This window comes from Gasterosteus aculeatus, chromosome X (assembly GCF_964276395.1).
Source record: "Gasterosteus aculeatus chromosome X, fGasAcu3.hap1.1, whole genome shotgun sequence".
Taxonomy (NCBI): domain Eukaryota; kingdom Metazoa; phylum Chordata; class Actinopteri; order Perciformes; family Gasterosteidae; genus Gasterosteus; species Gasterosteus aculeatus.
The window spans coordinates 19,616,817-19,638,718 of NC_135698.1; the positions used below are offsets into that span (position 1 = coordinate 19,616,817).

Below are 21,902 nucleotides of genomic sequence, written 5' to 3' on the forward strand. Positions count from 1 at the left end.
CAGGTTGATTTAATAAGGTATCAAACACACTCTTATTTTTGTCACCGTCGCAGGCAATTCAGTATAATAATATATATATTATACACATACAGTATTATATAAATAATAATCTATGATGGGCGGGAAGACTGAATTTATTGCTGTCATAAAAAAGGGAGTGGGTATCTGGTGAAGAGATTATATATACAGTATAAATATATATTATTCCTCTTAGAGCAAAACCAAAGCTGCCCCTGGCTGCCTAGCCTCATCTTGCTTGATGAAAAGCTTGCCGTTCAAAACACAATAGGTTGTAAAATGTTGTAAAACTGTAAAAGGCACTTCCCTCTTTCCTACTCAACTGCCCAAAAGGTTTGGTGTTCAATCAGACAACCTGGGACTATATGTCAAAGAAAACATTACGAGGCCAAGAATCTGCGGTTATAAAGTATACATTACAAACATAATGCCTACAAAAACATGATACTTCTAACTTTTATTTTAACTTGCATTTGGTTTATAATGAGGACTATAGATGAAAGTCTGTGATGTTGGAAAGCTGAAATAAGGGATGAAATAATTCCCTGATGTATCCGCAGGAGGGTTTTCATTTTCCAAAACGTCCTCTTCAAAATGTTTGAGTCATTAGTCTAATTTCTCATGCAAAAGGCATATTGGTCATTAAAATGACAAAAACACAAATCTACAATGTAACAACTTTGTCAGTATGTAATCAATGCAAATTTGTGTTTGCTGCTTTTTTGTAGCAGGAGTAATCCTGTAAATGAGAGGTACGGTGTTAAACACTCAATAGCAATATTAACCAACTGCTGCATATTATGTTGCGCTTTTAGTTTATTCTGTATAATAAAGAGGAAGATATCTTTTCCTGCAGTTATCTTTTGTTTCGATTGCAGTTGTCACGGTAAATATCGTTCCAAAGGTTGTCACAGCCCACTGGTTTACAACCCTCACTCACTTCAGGCAAGACTGAACAAAGGCAGGCAGCAAGATGAAGCACCTGCTGTTCTGGGGGGTTGCGTTTGCTGCGGTCTACATCAGCCATTCAAATCCTCCAGGTACTTAAAATTGTTTTCTTCTTAATGTAAAAATGTAACAAAAAAATCTTTACAGACTAGATGGTTAGTTTTTGAGAAAAAAAGAGAAAAAAATCTGTCGGTCAAACTCGTCTTTAGCGAATGATTACAAAATATTTGCTTTGTGTTTTTACACAGTTATAAAAAAGTTGTATTTTCTTCATCCTTTACATGATGTTCATTAGTTTTCATTTAAAAGAAAAAGTTCCAGTCTCTTCAGAGCAACATGGCGGTTACATTGGCGGAAGACAATATGGATTAGGCAGAGTTATTGTACAGAACTGTGATGTTCAAACAAAAATTGATGGACTTGATGGGAGAAAAAAACATGTTTCAGTCCAATGTATGAGTCTAGAATGCATCTCTCGCAAAATATAATCATATTTGACCTTTTTCCTGACTTTATGCGCATGTTGCAACAAGCCACTGAAGCGAACAATGTTTGTCTTTAGATGTGACCAAAAAAAGAACAGATGGGATTTACTGTACTTTTACTCTCCTGGAAATGTTGTTGACTGGACAATTCCAAACTTTTAAACACTGAGATCATTTGTGTCTGAGCCTGAGCATGACGAGCTGACACTATGTCAACCTGCAACTTCACCTCATCTCCCAGCCTGGCAAAATATTGAGCACCTAGTAATAGCCAGTTAGTTACTAAGTTAGATTCCCTCAAAAATCAAGTGCATTTTTTGTTTAAAAAACTCTTTAAACAACCGTTTGAAACCACTTCCCTTCTGTGAAATCCATGAAGGGCGGGAAGACTGAATATGTACCTTGGGTGATAGTCTTTATTGCTGTCATAAAGAGAGGGAGTGGGTATCTGGTGGAGAGATTAGTTAAACATTAGTTATGTGCTGATGAGGTGAAACACCTATCATACAGAAATTGCGCAATGTTAAACTCACCTGCTTACTCTGTAGCATATACTTTTTGAAACCACAACACCAGAGCATCACCTTTTGCAAACAGCATCCATCAAACTAACAGTTGTTCTTTTGTACCCAACAGCTTTCTGTCAGTTGCCAGCTGATTCAGGTGAAGGTTCAAGCTTCATCTTTGCTTTGTCTTATGACCCCGTCAGCGATCAGTGCAATCCTTTCTTTTACAAAGGCCAAGGAGGAAATGGCAACCGGTTTCAAAGTGAAAGAGAGTGCATAAGGAACTGTTCCGTCAATGCAGAGACGATCTACCCGATGAAAGGTGAGATGATTTTGAAGAACATTAATGTGATTTATCTTCATTCACTGCTCTGTTTTCAGTATTCACAGCATAATATTAAATATATATTCCACTTTATAGGCAACATAAATGTGTCTAATCAACCCAGTCCTTCCTCCTAGCTGTAAGAACTTTGGAACATGAATCTGACTAATGAGGGGGAGTTTTATGGCCTGATGTACCATGAGAGGAAGGGCTTCTTGAGATCTGCCTCAACCAAACTATTACTGTGTCTAAGTAGGGCCATGCAATATCAATACCATTACTGCTAAAAATAAATTCATCACTTATTTTCTGCAGAGAAGATACTGGTCAGCAAGAGTGTAAGCAATGCGCCCCCAAGTGGCAGAAGACTGGCACAACTTATGACAGATAAAGATGGCTTTAGTGTATTGATTGAGAAAGGATTCATCATCTAATTCTGAAGAAAAACAGTGTCATACATAATCAATCATATTTGCGTTTTTGAAAGATATTTACTAACAATAATTATAAACTGCAACACTGGTAATGACTACTCGGATGGGGATGATGTTTTCTCTTCGCAGCGACCAACGTTTGCCACCTTAAAAAGGCCGAAGGTGGATGCAATGCTAAGTCTTTGAGATACTACTACGATTCTGTTCATGACAAATGCAAGAAGTTCCTCTGGACTGGATGCTTCGGAAACGGAAACAGGTTTTTTGACCAACTGAGTTGCAACACCACCTGTTCTGGCATCCACGGTGAGCACCAATCTCTCTCTGTTTGCTGTCAATTACGCCTGTTGAAAAGTCATCCCGTCTTGATGATGTTAATTGTTTGGGTTCTTAGATGATGGTGTGGAAGAGGAGGAAGAGGAGCCGGACACTCCTATTGGTCAGTAGTCAACGAAACCAAGCAGAACAGATCCCTGTTTCTGTTGCGTTTCTTTGAGTCCAAACTGTTTTTGTTTTTTTTAACATTTTACATCAGGCTCAAACAAGTTGAAACTAGCTGCATGAAACTATTACGTCTTATAGCTCAAGGGTTCAATCTAGTTAAATGAATCCTACTCAACTGTGCTCTTCCACAGCAATCGTCTGTGGAGTTCTGCTTGGCATCATTGTTGTCGCAGTCTTGGTAACTGTGATCGTCCTGACCGTTCAGTCAAAGTGAGACTACTTTTTTTTACTTGTATATAAGAATTAATTCTAAAATCCGATGACATTACTTACACTTAGTGGCTACTTTCCTGTATTTTTATTGATATTTATGGTTCTTTTTTAGGAAAAAGAATCCCAAAGCGAAGGCACAAGCGAAAAGTAAAGAACCTCAGTCTGGCGCACCTCTTCAGATGGGGGACATGAATGAATCGGCGTAGACAACATGTCACCTGGACGGTGACATTTATCAGCATGGTTGTGTATTATAACACTAATAGTCTTAATACCAAACATAACTGATCAACGCATTTCAGTTGAATTTAGATTTTTTTTTACTTACTGATGTAAAATCCATTTACATTCCTTTTTTGTATCCCGTACAACATGTGCAGAGTGATGTTTCTTGAGTTGTGTTATTCCTTGAGGCCTTAAACTGTACTTTCATTGAGTAATTTAAATAAATCTTACATCAAAGTGTAATCAAAAGAAACCACAGTGGCAAAAAAATTGTGAATTGATTGATCGGTTGTTTGACTGAAACCATTATGATTAAATGAATAATCGTTGAAGTTTTTTTTCCAAGAAGACTGTCAATGGTTTTCTTTGTTCAAACTATTTGTTATTGGAATGATTTCCAGCTGCTTTGCTGTGATAGACAGAATATAGTTGGATCCGCTGGAGGAAACAATTTGGAAATTGTGACAGACATTTCTCACAATGTTTATTTACTCACACTCAAGAACAAACAGGAGCAGAACTGCATTATTCCCAAATGAGGTACTCATCTGCTTATGCGAAATAACCCCAATGCTGTCTTACGATGTAGTCTTGTGACCATCTTAGTTTTTCCAGAATATAACTTCACCACCTCGCTCAAAGATTTGCTGAAAAGTATCTGAAGGAACGTGCCTTGAATTCTCAACCCAACACATATATTTAGAGGTGTTTTTGTGAAGCGCATGCCCTCTCTGTTATTATGTTTTCTGGATCAGCATTTGTGAATCTTTTGTTTTCAAATATTTACGCTCATGCCTTGTATTTCAAAATAAAAGCGGTTTTGCATAACAATCTCTTTGTTATTTTGGAAAAACTGTAGTAGTTGAAGATGTTAAAGACATTATCATTGTCCTCACTAATCTGACTTTTAACATTTCCAGTCCCTCAATAAAGGTTCATCAGTAAATAAAACACTAAATTTCGCAATCTTGAAGTTATTCTATCATATATATTTGAACAGTCTTTGTTATTTTACAAAGTAATCATGCATTTTGGAAACGTATAAAAACTGTTGGGTTATTTCATCTACCCAAACGCTGAGTTATGACATGTTCTACCCATTATGGGTTATTTATAGGGGGGTTGGGTTATTTTTGTGCAACTCATGCGCTGAGTCAAAATTCATCAACCCAACATACATCGGTTGACCCAGCAGCTGGGTTGTTTTGAACTCTATAGGTCAGCAAAAACCCCTGCAAAAGCGCGTAGGTAACCCCACACAGCCAGTAACGCCTGACCCTACAGTGACACAAGAACACTCCCTTTTTGGATCAGGAGCTGCCAAGGTAAGAACGTTTTATCCTGCTTGTATTCATCAAAATGCTTTTTTAATTAAATCCTGAATAGGAAACTTGATAAATCCTACACATAGTATACATTGCTGCAGTAGTTTTAAATGAATTAAATATGGCGGCAAATCACTGTCAAAATTCGACAGCGCAAATCAAACATTCGCGAGCAAAAGTTCATCTTCCGCGAGATATTTGCTCGCTCGCGAAACGTGAACTTCGTTGCTCGCGAGTTTAGTCTCTGCTCGCGCTCGAAGGTGTTTTCTAAGCGCTCGCTGTTTTTCTTTCTGACAGTAAGGGGGCGGAGCCAGTCACCATGGTCTCTACACCTGATTGGTTACAAACCCCGTCTTTGGATTGGCTGGAGTGATGCAGCCACACAACTATAGAATCCCATTTATGCACTGAAGAAAGGGGATAGAAAGTCGAAATTACGAGATAAAACGTTGTCAAAAACAAACGTCCCCCTTCGGTAATCGTAGTGGACCGTAGATGACAACCACCTATAACCATAATTTACCATCATTACCGGCACATTAAGAGCAATGCGCCCAGCTCGGATGTTTGATTTACGCGCGCGCATCAACCTGATTTGCGCTCTCAAATTTTGACAGTGATTGGCCGCCATACTTAAAAAGCTATTGCTTATGGCCAAGTTTGGCTATTAGTAGTAAGCTAACGTTAGTTAGCTTAAAATAGCTAACGTTAAACTATAGACTTGTGGAAATTTGTGATTTTACGCTCATAAATAATTTCTCAAGTTTACTGAGTAAATCATGACATACCCGAAGCAATGTGAACATGTGTGGGAATTCCTGCAGACTTGTTTATAAAATGCCAGTAACCATTTACATAATTGACTGATTAATCGATAGTGGAAATAATCATTAGTTGCAGCCCCATTTTGTTGAGTGATTTGAACTTACAATTCATTTTATATTGTGGATATTTTATGATATATTAATTTTTATTTTTATTATGATATGTGCTTTGCATGATCAACATCAATGTATTTTGTTACAGGTTTGTAGTTGAACAGTTTTATGGACAACAAATAGTGTGTAGTGGAATGAACCCAGAATTGTAGTTAATTTGACCCAGCATTTGGGTAGAATATATAACAACTATATGTAGCTGAAACAATCCAGAATTGTAGTTAATTTGACCTAGCATGTGGGTAGAATATATAACTCATCTGTTGGGTTAAAATGACAAACCCATCGTGCTGGGTCAAATTACCTACTGCTGGGTTGGTGCAATAGTGACCCAGCGGTTGAGTTATGAAACAACAACAACATATTTTTAACCCAATCTTTTTTAGTGTGATGATGAAATGCATTACATTTTCAAAAATATGTCGCGACTCAGTATCTGATTTGTGACTTAATTGTCCGTCTATCTTGACTTTGAACTTAATGTAAACTTAATGACAGAACTAGTTGCTTGTATATTATCAATATGCAACGATCGGAAGTGAGGCCACTACGCATGCACAACACTTCTAAAGTAATTGGAAGCTTTACAACTTGACTTAATTCGGTTAAATATATCAGCTTCGGTATGTATTAATACGATAATAAAAAAACACCATTCCGGATGTGGGGCCCACGTGGTATCGTCAAACTAGCTGAAGAATATACGCGAAGGAGGAAGTAGTTAAACGTAAATGACTCCCAGAAGCGTTTTCATCTCTGTTTTATAACGAACGGAGAAAAGCTCTGACCGGCAGAAACTACGTCACTTCCTCGAGGTATTTCCATTTGTTTGTGGCAAACGCCAGCAGTTACCAAGTATCTTGTACACCAGAGCTAACCTCCTTGTTTCAACTAACAATACGGCAGGGTTTACACGCCATTGCTTTTATTGTCAGTAACCCGTTCTATCCTGATAGCGTGCGAGAAATAATGTTAGCTAGCAGACGGCCGAGCGTGAGTAAAGACGGGAAAACGTGCGGTCGCGAGCAGAAGTAGTTGTGCCGGGCTAACTGTCGCTAGCTTGTGTAGGTGAATTGGCTAACTATTGTTAGCTGCCTTATTCCTTGTGCTAGCTGACTTCCGATCGTGAGCTGATGGAGTGCCCTCATCTGAACTCCAACGTCAGCTGCCCTTTCGACACCTCCCGGCTCCCGAACGGCGCTCCGCTCTCCTGGTGCTGCAACGGTAAGAGACGTGCTTGTCATCCTTTCGTCCTACGATGCTTAAGTTGACGTTAAGGGATGCATTCCTCTACATTAAAGACCTGTTCCTGCTTTTATGTCCAGTGTGTAGGTCTAATAAGAGCCCATGGATTTGCCTCACCTGTCTGATGATCCATTGTGGGAGGTACGTTGTTGACGTTTTGTTTACAACTCTCATTTGCAGCTTCTTTGTCTCATTACTTATTGTACAGCAGAAACCGGTTTATTCAGAAGGATCAAAATTATATATTTTAGAATTCTTGAAATACAGTCAAATCATGTGCATTAGGGCTAAAAAAATGAAGTTTTACTTCATTAGATTCTTTGAAATGTGAGCATAATATAGGTCTATACTTAAATATTTAGATTATTTTCTGTTGGTTCTATATGTTGTTTCCTAAAGTAATCTATCTAATATAGATATGTCAATGGGCATGCAAAGAAACACTTTGAAGAGAGTCAACGCATTGGCAGTCAAAAGAAGGGCGAGAAACAGGAGAAGGAGAAATCCCATCATTCTATCTGCATGGACTGCAGCAACTACAGCATATTTTGGTAAGTGTCTTGGTAATCACTCCTGCCACATGTACACATGGTTAAATAATGCATGCTACCATGCTGAACACAGTACAATATATTTATCATAGTGTTTTTATTAAGTCAGAATCTAGATGAGGTGATGGTTCCAGCTTGTATCTGTCTCAACTAATGTGGATTTTATAGTTACAGGTGTGATGAGTTTGTTGTTAATGACACAAAGCTTGGCCAGGTGCAGAAGGTCAGGGAACATCTGCAGAGTTTAGAAAAGTAAGTCAATTTATAATCAATAAACTTGCCGAATGCGTAATTATATTGTTACATTATTTTTGATAGAATGTCCAAAGGTGAAATATATTGTAAAATATATTTCACATCATCAACACAAGATGAGTGTCTTGATATATTTTTCCTTCCCGCAGCTCCGTACTGATGGGAGACAGACAGAGGAAAAGAAAACTTCAGGAAAACTCTGCTGCAAATAACAAGTTGTTCAAAGACAATGTTAGTGGCTGAAAATATTACAATTTGATTTCCTTTTGAAAAGAAGGTTGGAGCCTTTTCACAGCAGCGTTTTAGCACAAAATACTGTACTATTGCTAAAACTATACACAAGGTGGTTATCACACTATCTTTACATGTACGCTTCAAACTTGGTTTGACTCTATTTTATTTTTTACTGCGTATTAACATCTTCATGCATTTCACTTGTTTTTGACAGGAAGGAGCAGCTTCAGGTGCCACAGGTCTGCGGAACTTAGGAAATACATGCTTCATGAATGCCATTCTGCAGTCTCTCAGGCAAGGTCACTAAAGATGCAGTATGTGGGTGGTAAACTGGGTTTGCAGCATGGTTCAGTAGCTTTTGCTACTGTAGACCCAGGGCCCCATGACCGGTCATCCTTTATTAATACAGGCTGGGGCACAATCAGGGGAGTAGCTCAAGCTGTTGGGAACAGGACACAGTCAAAGGACATATCTCCCAGCTAACACACACCTTAGTTGGGGTGTTTCTTTGGAATACTTTTTCATCAACTACATTTTTATAGTACTTCTGACCATTTACCAAAGCATGCAATATATTTTTATTAATAAATCTTTACTTCTTTCCAGGCAACCATTAGTTACCACACATTTTTGTATGGTGTTAAAATACAGAAAATTATGAAGCTGTTTCATGAGTGATTTTTTTATTTCTCTATCTATAGTTTATGTCAACCATGTTATCAAGAAATGTTATTTGTAGACCATTCGAATGATTCAAATGTGTGTTCCTGCCCGTTGTATGTGTGGTTGAACCTGCTATCTCTGGTGTGAAGCATGTTCTAACAAAATGTTTTTTTTCTTCGACAGCAACATCAAGCAGTTCAGCTGTTATTTCAAGGAGTTGCCTGCAGTGTCACTACGCAGCGGTAAGACTGCAGGAAGAAGGATGTACCACACCCGAAGCCAAGGAGAAACCAGTGTGTAAGGTCCTATTCTGTTGGAGGAAGGATTAATGGGCTGAGTGCAATGATCTTTCCATTATTCCCAGCAAGTTCTACATTGGTCAAATCGTTCCTTGTTGGGGGTCGTGGAAGAAGATCTTCTTATAAATATTCCTAAATCCTAATTTTAGACTAGAATAATATACTCAGCAAGTTATACAGACATGGTGTTTAAATGAAGGAAAGCACTGTACGTTCTAATACAATGTGACAGAAGTTTGGGTTTGTGTGGCGTGTATTAAAAAAATCCTAGTTCCCTTAGTAAAAACCAATTCAACAACCATACAGGTTTCCTCCGTTTATTGTAACCAGGTGGTGCATCTGGGTGACAGGGTTGCTTTGTGTTGAACAGGTCTTTGGTGGAGGAGTTCAGGAAAACCCTTTGTTCCCTGTGGCAAGGAAGCCAGACCGCCTTCAGTCCAGACTCCCTTTTTTATGCTATGTGGAAAATCATGCCCAGTTTTAGGTATGCAAAGTGCCTACAGAGAATTTGCCGGGAATTAAGCTCCTCACGCTCAGCACCATTCAGTTTCCTTCTCAGTCGTGCTTTCATTCAATTTGCCTAAAGCGCGGCATAGTCCGAGTGGAACGATGCCATTTAGAGCTGTGTGTTTGTGTCCAGGGGCTATCAGCAGCAGGATGCACATGAGTTCATGCGATACCTGCTGGACCACCTCCACAGGGAGCTGCAGTACAGTCGCAACGGGGCGTCTCACCCGGTCTGCCCCCAGGATGGGGTCAGATTCTCCACTGCGGATGGCAAATGCTACATGTAAGCCTATGCAACCCCGAAATGATTTTGTGTATGTATGTCCCGTTTTTCAGTTGAGTTTAGAGTTATGAAGCCACATTAAGACACGTACGCTGCGTATGTCTTAAATGTAGCAAATAATTGCATTTACCAACGTTGCCTGGTCTGAATTACAGTATGTTTTGAATATTGTGTAATTGATAACTGATCTTCTGTTTGCCTTGTTGATTCTTTACAGAAATGGGACTGCCAGTGTCGTCACATCCAATTTTGGTGGCATACTCCAGAATGAAGTCAACTGCCTGATTTGTGGGACAGAATCTCGGAAATTTGATCCATTTCTTGGTAAATGCCCAAACGAACTAAAAGCGTCTGACATGCATTTTCTGAAGTACACCTTTTTTTTAAATGTCCTAACCACACCTAAGCGCTGCATACTAGGGCTGTCAAAATTGCTCAAAAATGGCATTCGCTTTAAAAAAACACATGTATTCGAATATCTGGTTGCGCATTAGACACGTCAATACCAGGAAAAATTAATACAACAAGAAATAACTACTTGTATAGGTACTTTATTTAAGTTGAAACATACTTAACAAGACTGCAGACCCCTCTCTCTCTCTCTCTCAGGCTTTATTCAGTAATTGAAACTGAAAGTTTTACAGTACCGACATTTAACGCTACGAGCGAGCTGTGCAGTAAACATGGAACTTTTCCTTGGCATGAAACGGCAAATAATCAAACCAGTGCATGAAGCTGTTGTAGCCGATGTAGTCTGTTTTATTCATGCAATATAGTCCGTACAGGTGCGCGCCCAAATAACTGCCGACAGCGGAATTTCATCCTGCAGATCACGTGACATCATTTTCTTTTTAACATACAAAAATATTTTCTGAATAGCAACGTTTTCTAAAATAGTGATGGTTCTGTGGTGTTGGCGCCATGAGACCATCAATTGGTCCATGTCAACTTCAGCTTTCAGTGCGTTTGGGCCTTAAGACAACTGTTTTGTAAATGGCCACATACAAAATGGGGAAAATACTCTTCATTTTCTTTAGACACAATTAGTCAAGCGGGTGTATTATTAAAGCCTTATGGTGTATTTGAGCGTTTATGCCCATTCGTCTTCACTCAGATCTGTCTTTGGACATTCCCAGCCAGTTCAGACAAAAGAGAAGTAAGGACCAGGAGCCGGGGCCGACCTGCACCGTGCGTGGTAAGTTCCCCGTTGTCTCAGCAACTGACTCATTGGGCAGTTTCTTTTTATTGTACAATTGGTCTGACCGTGTGTATTGGTTTATGTTTTAGACTGCTTACGTAGCTTCACGGACCTGGAAGAACTAGATGAAACTGAGCTGTACTATTGCCATAAGTGTAAAAAGCGACAGAAATCCACTAAGAAGTTCTGGATTCAGAAGCTTCCAAAGGTAGAGACAGAAATTCATCATTCTTTTTACAATTACAAGAGTTACAAGTATTGTGTTACTGTATAATCAGAGGTTTCATTTCCTACTTTATTAGGTTTTGTGTCTGCACCTAAAAAGGTTCCACTGGACGGCCTTTTTAAGAAACAAGGTGGATACGTATGTGGAGTTTCCACTGAAAGGCCTGGACATGAGGTGCTACTTACTTGAGGTGAGTCTAAACATGACGAGCCCACATTAGAGGCAAATTGCAGTTTCGCTGCAGTAAAAGCAAACTGCAGTTTTGAAAATAAAAACAATTGAATCCTCCTCACAAAGACTTTCTGTGTCTGCTGTTACGGAAGATTCAAAGGGAAACACAAATTTGGCCAAATGGTCTAACTGGAATTTTTGTTTGTCCCTGAAACTTCACAAGAACTTGGAGTACTGAAAACCTTTTGTAATGAAGGGTATAGTTTTCTGACTTAAATAAATCAAGACCATTCAGACCATGGAAAGATTTTGAGTGAAAGAGCTGACTTTGAAGTGGAATTTGACTGAACTTAAATGGCTGCATTGTAAGTTGGGCACAAACTGAGAAGCCGCAGACAGCACGAAAAAAATAAACTTTTAAATATAGAAAGTCTCTTTATATACAAACAAGTGTGACTGTTCCTTTGCCAAACTAGTGATTAACTAAAACCAAATCTGTCCTTTTAAAAGAAATATCTTGTCTTTTACTGTTTGCAGCCGGAGAATTCCTTACCAGAAAGCTGCCTGTATGACCTTGTTGCCGTCGTGGTGCATCATGGGTCTGGGTGAGTATCCCTCTTTTTAAAGAAATTTTGAAATTCCTATATGTTGAGGCCTCATCTGTTTTGATTAGTCTACTGTTTTTATTCTGCACAAATACATATTTCATATAACTAAATGATTATGAATAGAGGCTGCTCATAGGGCTTTGTGTTGCAGGCACATTGTAAAGCCACTATTCCATCATATACAGGGATTTTAATAATTGCATATCTCATTTTGATGACCTGCCTGATTGCCAACATGAAGTGAATTACTTTAAAGTAGTACTCACACACACCTTATCCTAAGCCTTTCCCCAAAGTCTCCTCCCAAGCAATAGAGGAATACCAGACTCCTGAATTTACTCATTTTTGCAATAATAATTTGCTTGGCCAAACAATTCAGATGGAATTTTGTAGAAAATCCTGGTAGTGAAAGATTCAAGGCATCAGGCGCAGGCTGTGTTCATCAAGGCACTGCTGTTCTATCTCTCCCCTCTAAGTGGCGATGTTGCACTGCTGAGCTAAATGTGAGCAGCAATAAATGCAGTCTGATCAGAAGCAAGGCAGCAGAACGTGACGTGTGTGTCTTTGTCTTCACAGGGTTGGATCAGGGCATTATACCGCATACGGCAGCCACGAGAGCCAATGGTACCACTTCAACGACAGCACGGTGACTCTGACAAATGAGGACGTGGTGAGGAAGGCCAAGGCCTACATCCTCTTCTACGTGGAGAGGACGGAACATGTGGCCTCAGACAAGACGGCCGCAAACGGGCCTGCTGTGGACCCGGGGGCCACGGACAGCAGCCCTTCAGAAGCAGTTGCTCAGGACAAGATGGGCATAGTCCGGCCAGATGTGGCAGCCTCCCACACAAACCCCCAAGATGTTGCAGCCCCAGGTAACGCTGCATTGGAAAACGTGGGGGAAGACATGACGAAAGAGCAAGAGGCTAAGACGGCTTCAGTGGTTGCTGCATCACAGAGTGGTACCTCAGAGGAAGCCAGCCAGGCTACATGAGCCCCGATGATCCTGTCAGACCAGCTACTCACTCCATTACAGCTTCACCTCACTCACATTTCTCCCTGTGCTTAAGTTTAGAGAATAATTTTCACGTTCAATGTATGTTCAACTATTTTGTTATGACCTGCATGGTACGTTCATGTATAATTTGCAGCTTGAGGAATCTTAAGTAGGACCATTTGCGTTTTCCTTGATGTTTTATTTCTCAGTTGAAGTAGACTTCTCTGTATGTTGTAGATTTCAAATCTAATTGTTTAAAATATGAAGTAAAGCTGTTGCCTCAGTTGGTCCAATATTTAGCCTGAAGAAATTGATTGTGTCAAGACAGTCGTAGCAATTTTGAGTTTTTAAAGTGTCCAATTTTGTATTATCTGCCTCATGAGAACAATGTTCTGTGTTTCAGTTCCTACCAGAGGTTTTGGGGTACAGAATGCATTTAGTGTCGACTACTCAGAACTTTAGAAAGTTCTTTTACCTTCTTAACTTGAATGATCATTTTCTTTCAGTTTATTTTGTCTACCTTTTAATGTTTATCTAAAAGTAGTTAGAACTGAGTCCTGAAATTCTCTTATAAAACATAACAAAATACAACGGAGAATCCTTCTGAAAAATGTTTTGATTGAAAACGTCAAAGGTTGAAGTTCAGTTCTTTTCTGGAGACCATTACATTTGTATCAAATTAGCAGTAAGACAATGTGTAGACAGGAAGGCAAGATTGTTTATTCTTGCGTTACTTTTTCAAGCATTAGTGGAACATTGAGAAACGTATATTGCAGGGCAGTTTAGTTTGAGCTGGAACGATAGGAAGGCCACCAAAATCAAATGATTTTGAACAAATTCTTGTGTTCGTAATAAGCGGAATATGTTTGGCCTTAAGATGACTGAAAACCCGATTTAAGGAGTGCGCTGGACCCTCGCTCATTTAGTTCCATGAGACCAAACAATGAATTAGATTCATTATTTATGAATATATATTTTTGCAGCTCAAAATTAAAGACCAAGAAACCGTATCAAAGTAGGTTTCTTTGCCTGTAATCATACTGTTGCTGATTTATTCAGCAATCGAAGTCCTGTGAGTAACATTTAATTTTAAATATAAACTACCATATGTGCAATACGTTGTGTTTATATTCAGGTCCACGGCGCTCTAATTATGTCCAATCGGAACCAGCCTTTGAGAAGGGTTGTGTAACTATTGTTTGTTTGCTATTAAATGTATTCTAAAATGTGAGGTGAACTGGCCCAGGAGAGATTTTGAAGGGCTTTCATTTTGAAATTATTGTCCTGAGTGACATCTTGAGCTGCAATTCTATCATTATGTAAATATCATGTAAAGTGAAATTATTATGTAACTATCCACCATTTCCTTTCAAATCTAATCTGAAATTGAGCAGAATTTGGTTCATGAATTGGATTTTGAAGGGCCGTAAGTCTAAAACGCTAGATAAGAAGGTCCTGATATTACCTATATGTGTAAATTAATTATTTATAAATATATTTAAATAATTACACAATTGAAGTTACAAAATAATAATTACTATTAAAAATGTATCTTTCACTATTCTTATGATCAGATGTCTATATGATTTACACACTTACGGAATGAGTTTGACACGTTGCTCTTATTTTGAAGTCAGTTCTTACTCGCCACTACCGTAATCTCTAGTATAGACGCGTATACCCGGCTGGTTTGACACTGTTTCGGAGTGGAGGCTGACTTGAGCGCAGTCAGACACCTGACTGGATGAACGAGCCACTTTCTTCAATAACCGAGGGGTGGCTCGCTTGTACGCGCCCATTGGATCGCGGCCCATTGTGTTGGGTGCATAGCCGACGGGGGGGGGGGGGGTAATCTGGTCTAACATCTCCGCATGTTTCCCCTGGCAGCCTCTGGGCGGCTCATCAAATCACCTCCGGTCCCTTTATGAGAAATATGCATTGGTGGCACGAGGAGAACGTGCAATGATTTTGTGGTGATAAGAGTTAAGTTTGATTACCTTTGCGTCGCGTCTTCCGACTGCACTCTTTAATGTGTTGAATTAAAATGCAAAATGTTCCCTCGTGCCCCTTTTTAATCCGATTTTATTTTGTTGGCTGCAGAGAGGGATCATTAACAGGTTCAAATATCCATATAGTATCTCGCACACGCATGCGGTGTTTTACAATCTGGAGAAGTGACACAGAAAAGTGGCAGCGGACAGACGCACAGTAACCCGAAACTTTTCGACTGGACGGATAAAGTGAGAATTCGGGGATGCAGTGAAGCTCCTTTTCTCTTTTTTTTTTTTTTTTTTTTTTACATCAGTCGCATCACTAGTCTCATTCCAATCAGATCTGGTGACACGTGCACGAGGATGGAGGATCGTCTTCCTCGGGGCTTCTCCGGTCCAGTTGTTGCGCTCTTACCGGCTCGTTGTCGTCTCAGATTCCTTCAGCACACGTTTCCACTTTGACCACTGGAGGCTCCCAGCGGCTCATGCGTCACTTCGTCCCTCGGTCGCTGACGATGGCGGAGCTTCAAGTGGAGCCTCAACTTCTCAATGGGGGCGACTTGATGGAGGAGAGAGAAGACCCGCGCGCCCCAGGGACAGTGAAGAAAAAGAGAAGAAAGAAGAAGAGGAATAAGATCACCACACCAGGTAAGATCCGCCAGCACCAGTGAAATTGCGGGATATTGTCTCCTACAGGACAACTCGATAAAGAGCACGAGCATCAGATTTGCGGGACAGGGGACTTCGCAACCTGTCCAGCTGTCCCAGCCCGGAGCGGCTGCAGCGGAGCTCGTCTGCACACGGGGACAATCTTTGAAAACAGGAATCAAAACTGCTTGAAAGCGGTCATTTCACAAGATGTGGTCGGAACACAGTTTCATTTTTACTCCAGATTAAATATGTTTTATAAATCCCCCTAATCTGCATGGAATTATGTAATAGAAGTATCCAGTTTTAGTGCCATAAGATGACAACCGCACGGTAAAGAAAGAAAAAGAAAACGGAGCAAAGCCTGGTAATATGGAAGAATAAATTCCACAACACCTCGACTTTTTAGACCTTTATAAAGTAAAGTGTTGTCACACAGCTCGCTCTTTGAAGGACTAAATGTCATAATGCTGCAACGTACGTGTGCCCTTGAAGATATTGACTTCCAAAGAAATTATGCACAAACATTGCCAAGTTGAGATTGTAGTGGATGCACTTTCTTAAAATGACCGAACCATAAATTACTTACTCCATATATGTGTGTGTGTGTGTGTGTCCATCTATGCATGCCATTGGTGTACACGTGCGTGTTCACCTGCACATGCATGCACGGGTGTGTGTGTGTGTGTGTGTGTGTGTGTGTGTGTGACTTTGCAGCAGGGACAAACGAAGCTGAGGGGGATGGAGAAGCCAGAGGTGTTGCTGATGTGACCAAACAGTTGGAGCAGCAGACAGTAGAGGACAAGGAGAGGGAGGAGGACGGAGAAGAAGGTAACTCCTCACCACTGCCACCACCATCATCATCATCATCATCATCAGCTGTGGTGACCGTGTTGATCTGAAATTCAGCCGGTCACATCTGCAATGTGAGGTCTGATTTTCATTAGCACACTGGGGATTGTGCCCAAGCCCCCGTCGACGGGCTTCGCTTTACAAACTGTATTGAAAGTAATGACGATCTTAACAGATGGAGATGGAGAGAACTCAGCGGAAAAGAAGAAGAGGAAGAAAAAAAAGAAGAAAGGTTGTACGACCTTTTTCTGCACCTGATTACTTTGGATTAAATTCACATGTACTCAATTTAGAATTTGAATTAAAACTGCAGTCCCCTTCCGAGTGAAGGAATACTTAGTGCCTCAAGGTCACATCGGATTTGATTGATAGAGCTCCAATAAAAAGCTTCTCAGGTGTTTGAATCATACAACAGGGACACAAAAGCAGGTTTACTTGGTCGATTAGTATCATGACAGTCCCGTACTGTAAGACAGACACATTTTGTCCTACACATCGTAGGACACTGTACAAGTCGGACAAACCGGTCAACATTCACGACATCTATGTCCTACATATCGATATGACCCCTGTATATGAGCGCTTATTATTATGTATTCACAGACATAATTGGTTTTCTCTTTCATCTGTTTCCGCTTCTCACTATCTGGGCCACAGTGAAGGGACAGACTGACCCTCCCTCAATCCCTATTTGTGAGCTGTATCCCAGCGGAGACTTTCCAAAGGGAGAGGAGTGTGAATATCCACCATCGAAAGACGGGTGTGTGACCTCCACGCCGTCCCCCACACTCGGCAGTAGTCTTGCATGTGACATGCCTATATTGCCTCATATTTAGCACCTGGTTTAATTTCCTGCTCAGGTGCAAATTCATTTCTTCAGGTTTGACAACACAACTTTCACCTGCAATTATTAATTGTGGTATGTGTGGTACGCCTGTCTTACACACCCCCCCCCCACCCTCTCCAGGCGCAGTGCAGCGTGGCGGACCACCAGTGAAGAGAAGCGGGCCCTGGACATGGCCAACGAGGAGATGTGGAGTGATTTCAGGGAAGCGGCTGAAGCACATCGGCACGTCCGCACGTACGTCCGCAGCTGGATCAAACCGGGGATGACCATGATTGACATCTGGTGAGACGTGCACTGAGATGTTGTCCTGCAATCTCGGCTGCTCACGCCTGCCTGCGGTCATTTGTGACGGACCATTGATTTCGGCACCTTTTTGTCCTAACCTGAAATTGACTGTTTTTAAAATCATCAAGAAAAGCAGACCCGCCTTTTGTGGTTCCAACCTGCTGTGGATGCATTGTCTGCCCCGGACGCCGGTCTCATTGTTCCCGTCATTCTTTGTTCTTTTGTGCTGCTTTCCGTTGCTGGCAGTGAGAAGCTGGAGGACTGCTCCAGGAGGCTCATCAAAGAAAACGGGCTAAAGGCCGGCCTGGCCTTCCCCACCGGCTGCTCCATCAACCACTGTGCTGCCCACTACACCCCCAACGCAGGAGACCCCACGGTGCTGCGCTACGACGACGTCTGCAAAATAGACTTCGGAACGCACATCAACGGTGAGAGCGCGCTAACAAACTTTTAAAGCGCTGGGACATTTACGGCCAGAACACACTGTTCTTGTGAGTTCATTAACTTGCAGCACTTTTTAGATTCTTACATTCTGAATGTTTCTGCTGAAGGAAGAAACTGATTAACCGGACCTTTTTGTCTTTTTAGGTAGAATAATAGACTGTGCCTTCACCGTCACGTTCAATCCAAAGTATGACAGGCTGCTGGAGGCCGTAAGAGATGCAACAAACACCGGCATAAAGGTAATAAAGATCTTAGTTCGGATCACAGTTACATTAATATATAAGTCTAGACTGCAAGGTATTACACTTCATCCTCTAAAATAATACAATTATTGATTCATGTGTACCATAAAAATGACAACAAAAACTAAATTGATGGATACATCAAAAGGTAAAATAAAGAAATTCAATATGTAGCAAATGTGCACAAATGGAAAAAGACACTATTCTAAAATTCCGTGGCTTCTTTAGTATGAATACGTTACCTTAAAAAGCTGTGGGGGATGGAGTCAGGACGTTGTCTATCAAATCTGCAGTAGGACTCGTTCAGCTCGTCTGCCAGCCGGAGGCCGTTCATGGACTGGGGGGGTTTGGCTTGTAGTTTGTCAGGTGTTTAAAGCCTCCAAACCAAGAGTCGCTTGCTGAGAAGTGTCGTTGAAGTTTCTCAGAGTAGCGCCTCTCACCGCCTTATGAACCTGTATTTAAGGGTTTGTCGTTGTTGTAACTCACCCTGGTGCATGATGGTACACAGCTGTCCTCACAGAAGCCGATGTAGGAAGTTACAGCCCCTGTGAACTCATCCAGACTGTCAGTAGCCGTCCTGAAAACATCCCAGTCTGTGCAGTCAAAGCACGCACGAAGATCCTCCAGCGCCTCGCTGGTCCACCTCTTAAATTCCCTCAGCACAGCTTTGCGGAGCTTTAGTTTCTGCCTGTATGCAGGAATCAGATGGACGATGACGTGGTCAGAGAGTCCCGGCGCAGCGCGAGGGACGGCGTGATAAGCCCGGCTCACTGTGGTGTAACAGTGTGTTCTCCTCTCTGCTGGGGCATTTAATAAACTGTGCTTAGGAAGTTCACGGCTGAGATTTCCTTTGTTCAAGTCCCCGAGGACAATGACTAAAGGGTCCGCGTATCAAGACTCACATAAATCAGGAGATAAGGAAGTTGCAATAAATGATGGACTACACAAATTGCACTTGTCCCCTTAGTATCTGGTTCACATTTCAGTAACCATCCATTAAAAAGTGGTCACCTTAGTTTGCAGGAATTGATGTGCGCCTGTGCGATGTTGGTGAGACCATTCAGGAAGTCATGGAGTCTTATGAAGTGGAGATTGATGGGAAAACGTATCAAGGTAACAGGGCGTCTTCTTTCATGCACATATACAATGCTCCTCCCTTTTATTCAACCTCTGTGTGCATCTTCTCTTTATAGTGAAGCCAATCAGGAATCTCAATGGCCACTCTATTGGACAGTACCGGATACACTCAGGGAAGACTGTCCCTATTGTTAAAGGCGGAGAAGCCACGAGGATGGAGGTTTGTACAGCAGCGATGAGCCTGCTACCTCCACAAAAGGTGGATATAACAATATTCTGGAGGACAAAACGCTAAGCTACTTGACCTTGCTTATGAATAAACCTAAATGTAATTACAGATCATGTGGCTGGTTAAGGTCACGACGCGGTGTGGAAAGGTCTTCCCATTCACAGCTTCTTAGTCACCCACGTCAGGACTTTAATTACACCTTTAATGGAATTACCAGCCGCATCGAGTAGCGACAGCAGTTCAAACTCGAGCTCCTCGTTTCATCGCAGGAGTACGGGATCGCAGTCATCCAGAGCTCGTAAACCGGTTGGCCTCAAACCAAAGATAAAACGCGGCTTCGCCCCCATCTTTTATCTCCCGAGCACCACGCCGGGACGCCCGCCTCACACCCTGCGAACAGAACCGAGCGCTTTAATTGGCAAGTAGCTGAGTCAAGCGTTCTACCTGATGGTTCCAGGAGGGTTAGGGGGTGTCGATGGGAGGTTGCTGCTGAGGTTGCAGATTTGCGTGTTGTATTTTTAGCTGAATTGTGTTGATGAAACGGGGCCATTACCTTCTTAGCGACGGGAGAGCGGCAGCTGGCCGTGCGACGGGGCTCCCGGCACTTTGACAGCTCCTCGGTGCAGTGCGAGAGGGTGACGCAGTGTTGTCAGCCAATACCACAGGGACACCAACAACGATCAGGCGCCGATAGAGACACAAAATCCCAACGAAACCCAGCCAGTCAACTTGCACGAGCCGCTGGTCTGCAAAGGGCATTTCTGTCGTTAATAAACGGCACATGAATTTGTCAGCTGCTGGCACGCTGAGGTTTTTTGATTTAATTTAGTGTTTTTGTCCTTTCAGTAACATCACTCGCACTCAGCCTCGCATATTGGTGCATGGACTAGTTATTCTACATTCTACATCAATCCAAATGACATTTTTTTCGGTCTGTTTTTGTTGCCCATCAGGAAGGTGAAGCTTACGCCATTGAGACATTTGGCAGCACGGGCAGAGGTGCAGTCCACGATGACATGGAGTGCTCACATTACATGAAAAACTTCAACGTTGGACACGTTCCAATAAGGTTGGTTTTGCGGTTTTCAGCTCATCCCTGTATTTAAATGCAAAAATATTTGTTGGTCGATTTGCTCATTTATATTTTGCCAGGAAATCCATCATTCTAACAAGCGACTGTGAATAAAGCGTCATAACATCACAATGATTGTTTACATCCATAAAGCCAATCTGTGGTTTGTCTCACTGTGGACTCTGTTGTCATGCTGCAGACTTCCAAGGGCTAAACATCTGCTGAACGTGATCAATGAGAACTTCAGCACTTTGGCATTCTGCCGTCGCTGGCTGGACCGCCTGGGTGAGAGCAAGTACCTGATGGCGTTGAAGAATCTGTGTGACCTTGGCCTCATAGATCCATACCCACCCCTCTGTGACATCAAGGGCAGCTACACCGCCCAGTACGAGCACACCATCCTACTCAGGCCCACGTACAAGGAGGTGGTGAGCAGGGGAGACGACTACTAATCACGCGCTGGGAGGAGCACGGCGGACAAGACAACAAACCTCTGACTGATCGCAATTATGCAATCTTTCTCTGAATTACATGTGCACTGCTTGAACACCATTAGGTAGTTATTAGTCATTGGGGTGGATATTTAAAAAGCAAAATACTTGTATCGTGGAAGTAGCTTACCAGTGTTGGGCCAATAGACAAAGGGCACATCTGTAACAAAGGTAGTGTTGACATTTTAGTCACATTTAGTTTAGTTATATGTGCTGCTTTTAGGAAATATGCAACATGAATATGCAAAAGAAACATGCAAAAAAGTTATAGCAATCAAATGGGCTGAAAAGGCTTCGCTTGCATTGTGAAGGAAACTGAAGTGAAATATTTATATTTCTATAGTTCTTTGCTCTTTTGATTTGAGGCAGTTTTGTAAGAAATTGTTATAAATCTCATCAATTGCCGTGTGCGTGTTGTGCCTAACAGCTCCCAATACATTCAAAGTATCTGATGATTAAAGGTGTATTTCTCTCCTTTAACCAAAGGAGGTCGGTACCAAAAAAACATCCCACACTAGTGAAAAGATTACAGGAAAACCCATCAGGGCCCCATGGAAATAAACAGC

General features: G+C 41.5%; 3 protein-coding genes across 4 annotated transcripts; all 3 read left to right on the forward strand.

Moving 5' to 3' along the window:
- Positions 1–925: 925 nt before the first annotated feature.
- On the forward strand, positions 926–4,489 carry LOC120809700 (inter-alpha-trypsin inhibitor). Its single transcript, XM_040163704.2, has 6 exons — positions 926–1,058; positions 2,088–2,279; positions 2,846–3,022; positions 3,111–3,155; positions 3,352–3,430; positions 3,546–4,489. The coding sequence occupies exons 1-6, from the start codon at positions 992–994 to the stop codon at positions 3,637–3,639; spliced, it is 654 nt and encodes a 217-aa protein (XP_040019638.2). The 5' UTR covers positions 926–991; the 3' UTR covers positions 3,640–4,489.
- A 326-nt stretch (positions 4,490–4,815) lies between these two features.
- On the forward strand, positions 4,816–13,769 carry usp3 (ubiquitin specific peptidase 3). 2 transcript variants are annotated; one of them, XM_040163703.2, is made up of 16 exons: positions 4,816–4,983; positions 7,034–7,145; positions 7,247–7,307; positions 7,583–7,717; positions 7,886–7,969; positions 8,122–8,203; positions 8,421–8,500; positions 9,053–9,166; positions 9,539–9,652; positions 9,809–9,958; positions 10,176–10,282; positions 11,073–11,153; positions 11,246–11,364; positions 11,459–11,572; positions 12,091–12,158; positions 12,738–13,769. In XM_040163703.2, exons 2-16 carry the CDS (start codon positions 7,055–7,057, stop codon positions 13,153–13,155), a joined length of 1,818 nt encoding a protein of 605 aa, XP_040019637.2. In that variant the 5' UTR covers positions 4,816–4,983; positions 7,034–7,054; the 3' UTR covers positions 13,156–13,769. The 2 variants fall into 2 exon arrangements, with proteins under 2 accessions (XP_040019637.2, XP_040019635.2); XM_040163701.2 differs by lacking the exon at positions 4,816–4,983 and adding an exon at positions 6,473–6,736.
- A 1,413-nt stretch (positions 13,770–15,182) lies between these two features.
- LOC120809701 (methionine aminopeptidase 2) lies at positions 15,183–21,741 on the forward strand. Its single transcript, XM_078083444.1, has 11 exons — positions 15,183–15,797; positions 16,515–16,628; positions 16,825–16,881; positions 17,307–17,409; positions 17,617–17,778; positions 18,028–18,209; positions 18,370–18,464; positions 19,484–19,580; positions 19,661–19,764; positions 20,727–20,842; positions 21,045–21,741. The coding sequence occupies exons 1-11, from the start codon at positions 15,635–15,637 to the stop codon at positions 21,295–21,297; spliced, it is 1,446 nt and encodes a 481-aa protein (XP_077939570.1). The 5' UTR covers positions 15,183–15,634; the 3' UTR covers positions 21,298–21,741.
- Positions 21,742–21,902: the final 161 nt, after the last annotated feature.

What these genes read in the sequence shown, in the direction of transcription:
- LOC120809700 (XM_040163704.2), top strand. Translation starts at nt 992, where the DNA reads ATGAAGCACCTGCTGTTCTGGGGGGTTGCGTTTGCTGCGGTCTACATC. An exon ending in GACGATCTACCCGATGAAAG is followed by an intron (nt 2,280 to 2,845) that starts GTGAGATGATTT and finishes TTCTCTTCGCAG; the next exon opens with CGACCAACGTTTGCCACCTT. An exon ending in GTCCTGACCGTTCAGTCAAA is followed by an intron (nt 3,431 to 3,545) that starts GTGAGACTACTT and finishes GTTCTTTTTTAG; the next exon opens with GAAAAAGAATCCCAAAGCGA.
- usp3 (XM_040163703.2), top strand. Translation starts at nt 7,055, where the DNA reads ATGGAGTGCCCTCATCTGAACTCCAACGTCAGCTGCCCTTTCGACACC. An exon ending in GAAATTTGATCCATTTCTTG is followed by an intron (nt 10,283 to 11,072) that starts GTAAATGCCCAA and finishes GTCTTCACTCAG; the next exon opens with ATCTGTCTTTGGACATTCCC. An exon ending in GGATTCAGAAGCTTCCAAAG is followed by an intron (nt 11,365 to 11,458) that starts GTAGAGACAGAA and finishes CTACTTTATTAG; the next exon opens with GTTTTGTGTCTGCACCTAAA.
- LOC120809701 (XM_078083444.1), top strand. Translation starts at nt 15,635, where the DNA reads ATGCGTCACTTCGTCCCTCGGTCGCTGACGATGGCGGAGCTTCAAGTG. An exon ending in CAACAAACACCGGCATAAAG is followed by an intron (nt 18,465 to 19,483) that starts GTAATAAAGATC and finishes TGGTCACCTTAG; the next exon opens with TTTGCAGGAATTGATGTGCG. An exon ending in GTTGGACACGTTCCAATAAG is followed by an intron (nt 20,843 to 21,044) that starts GTTGGTTTTGCG and finishes GTCATGCTGCAG; the next exon opens with ACTTCCAAGGGCTAAACATC.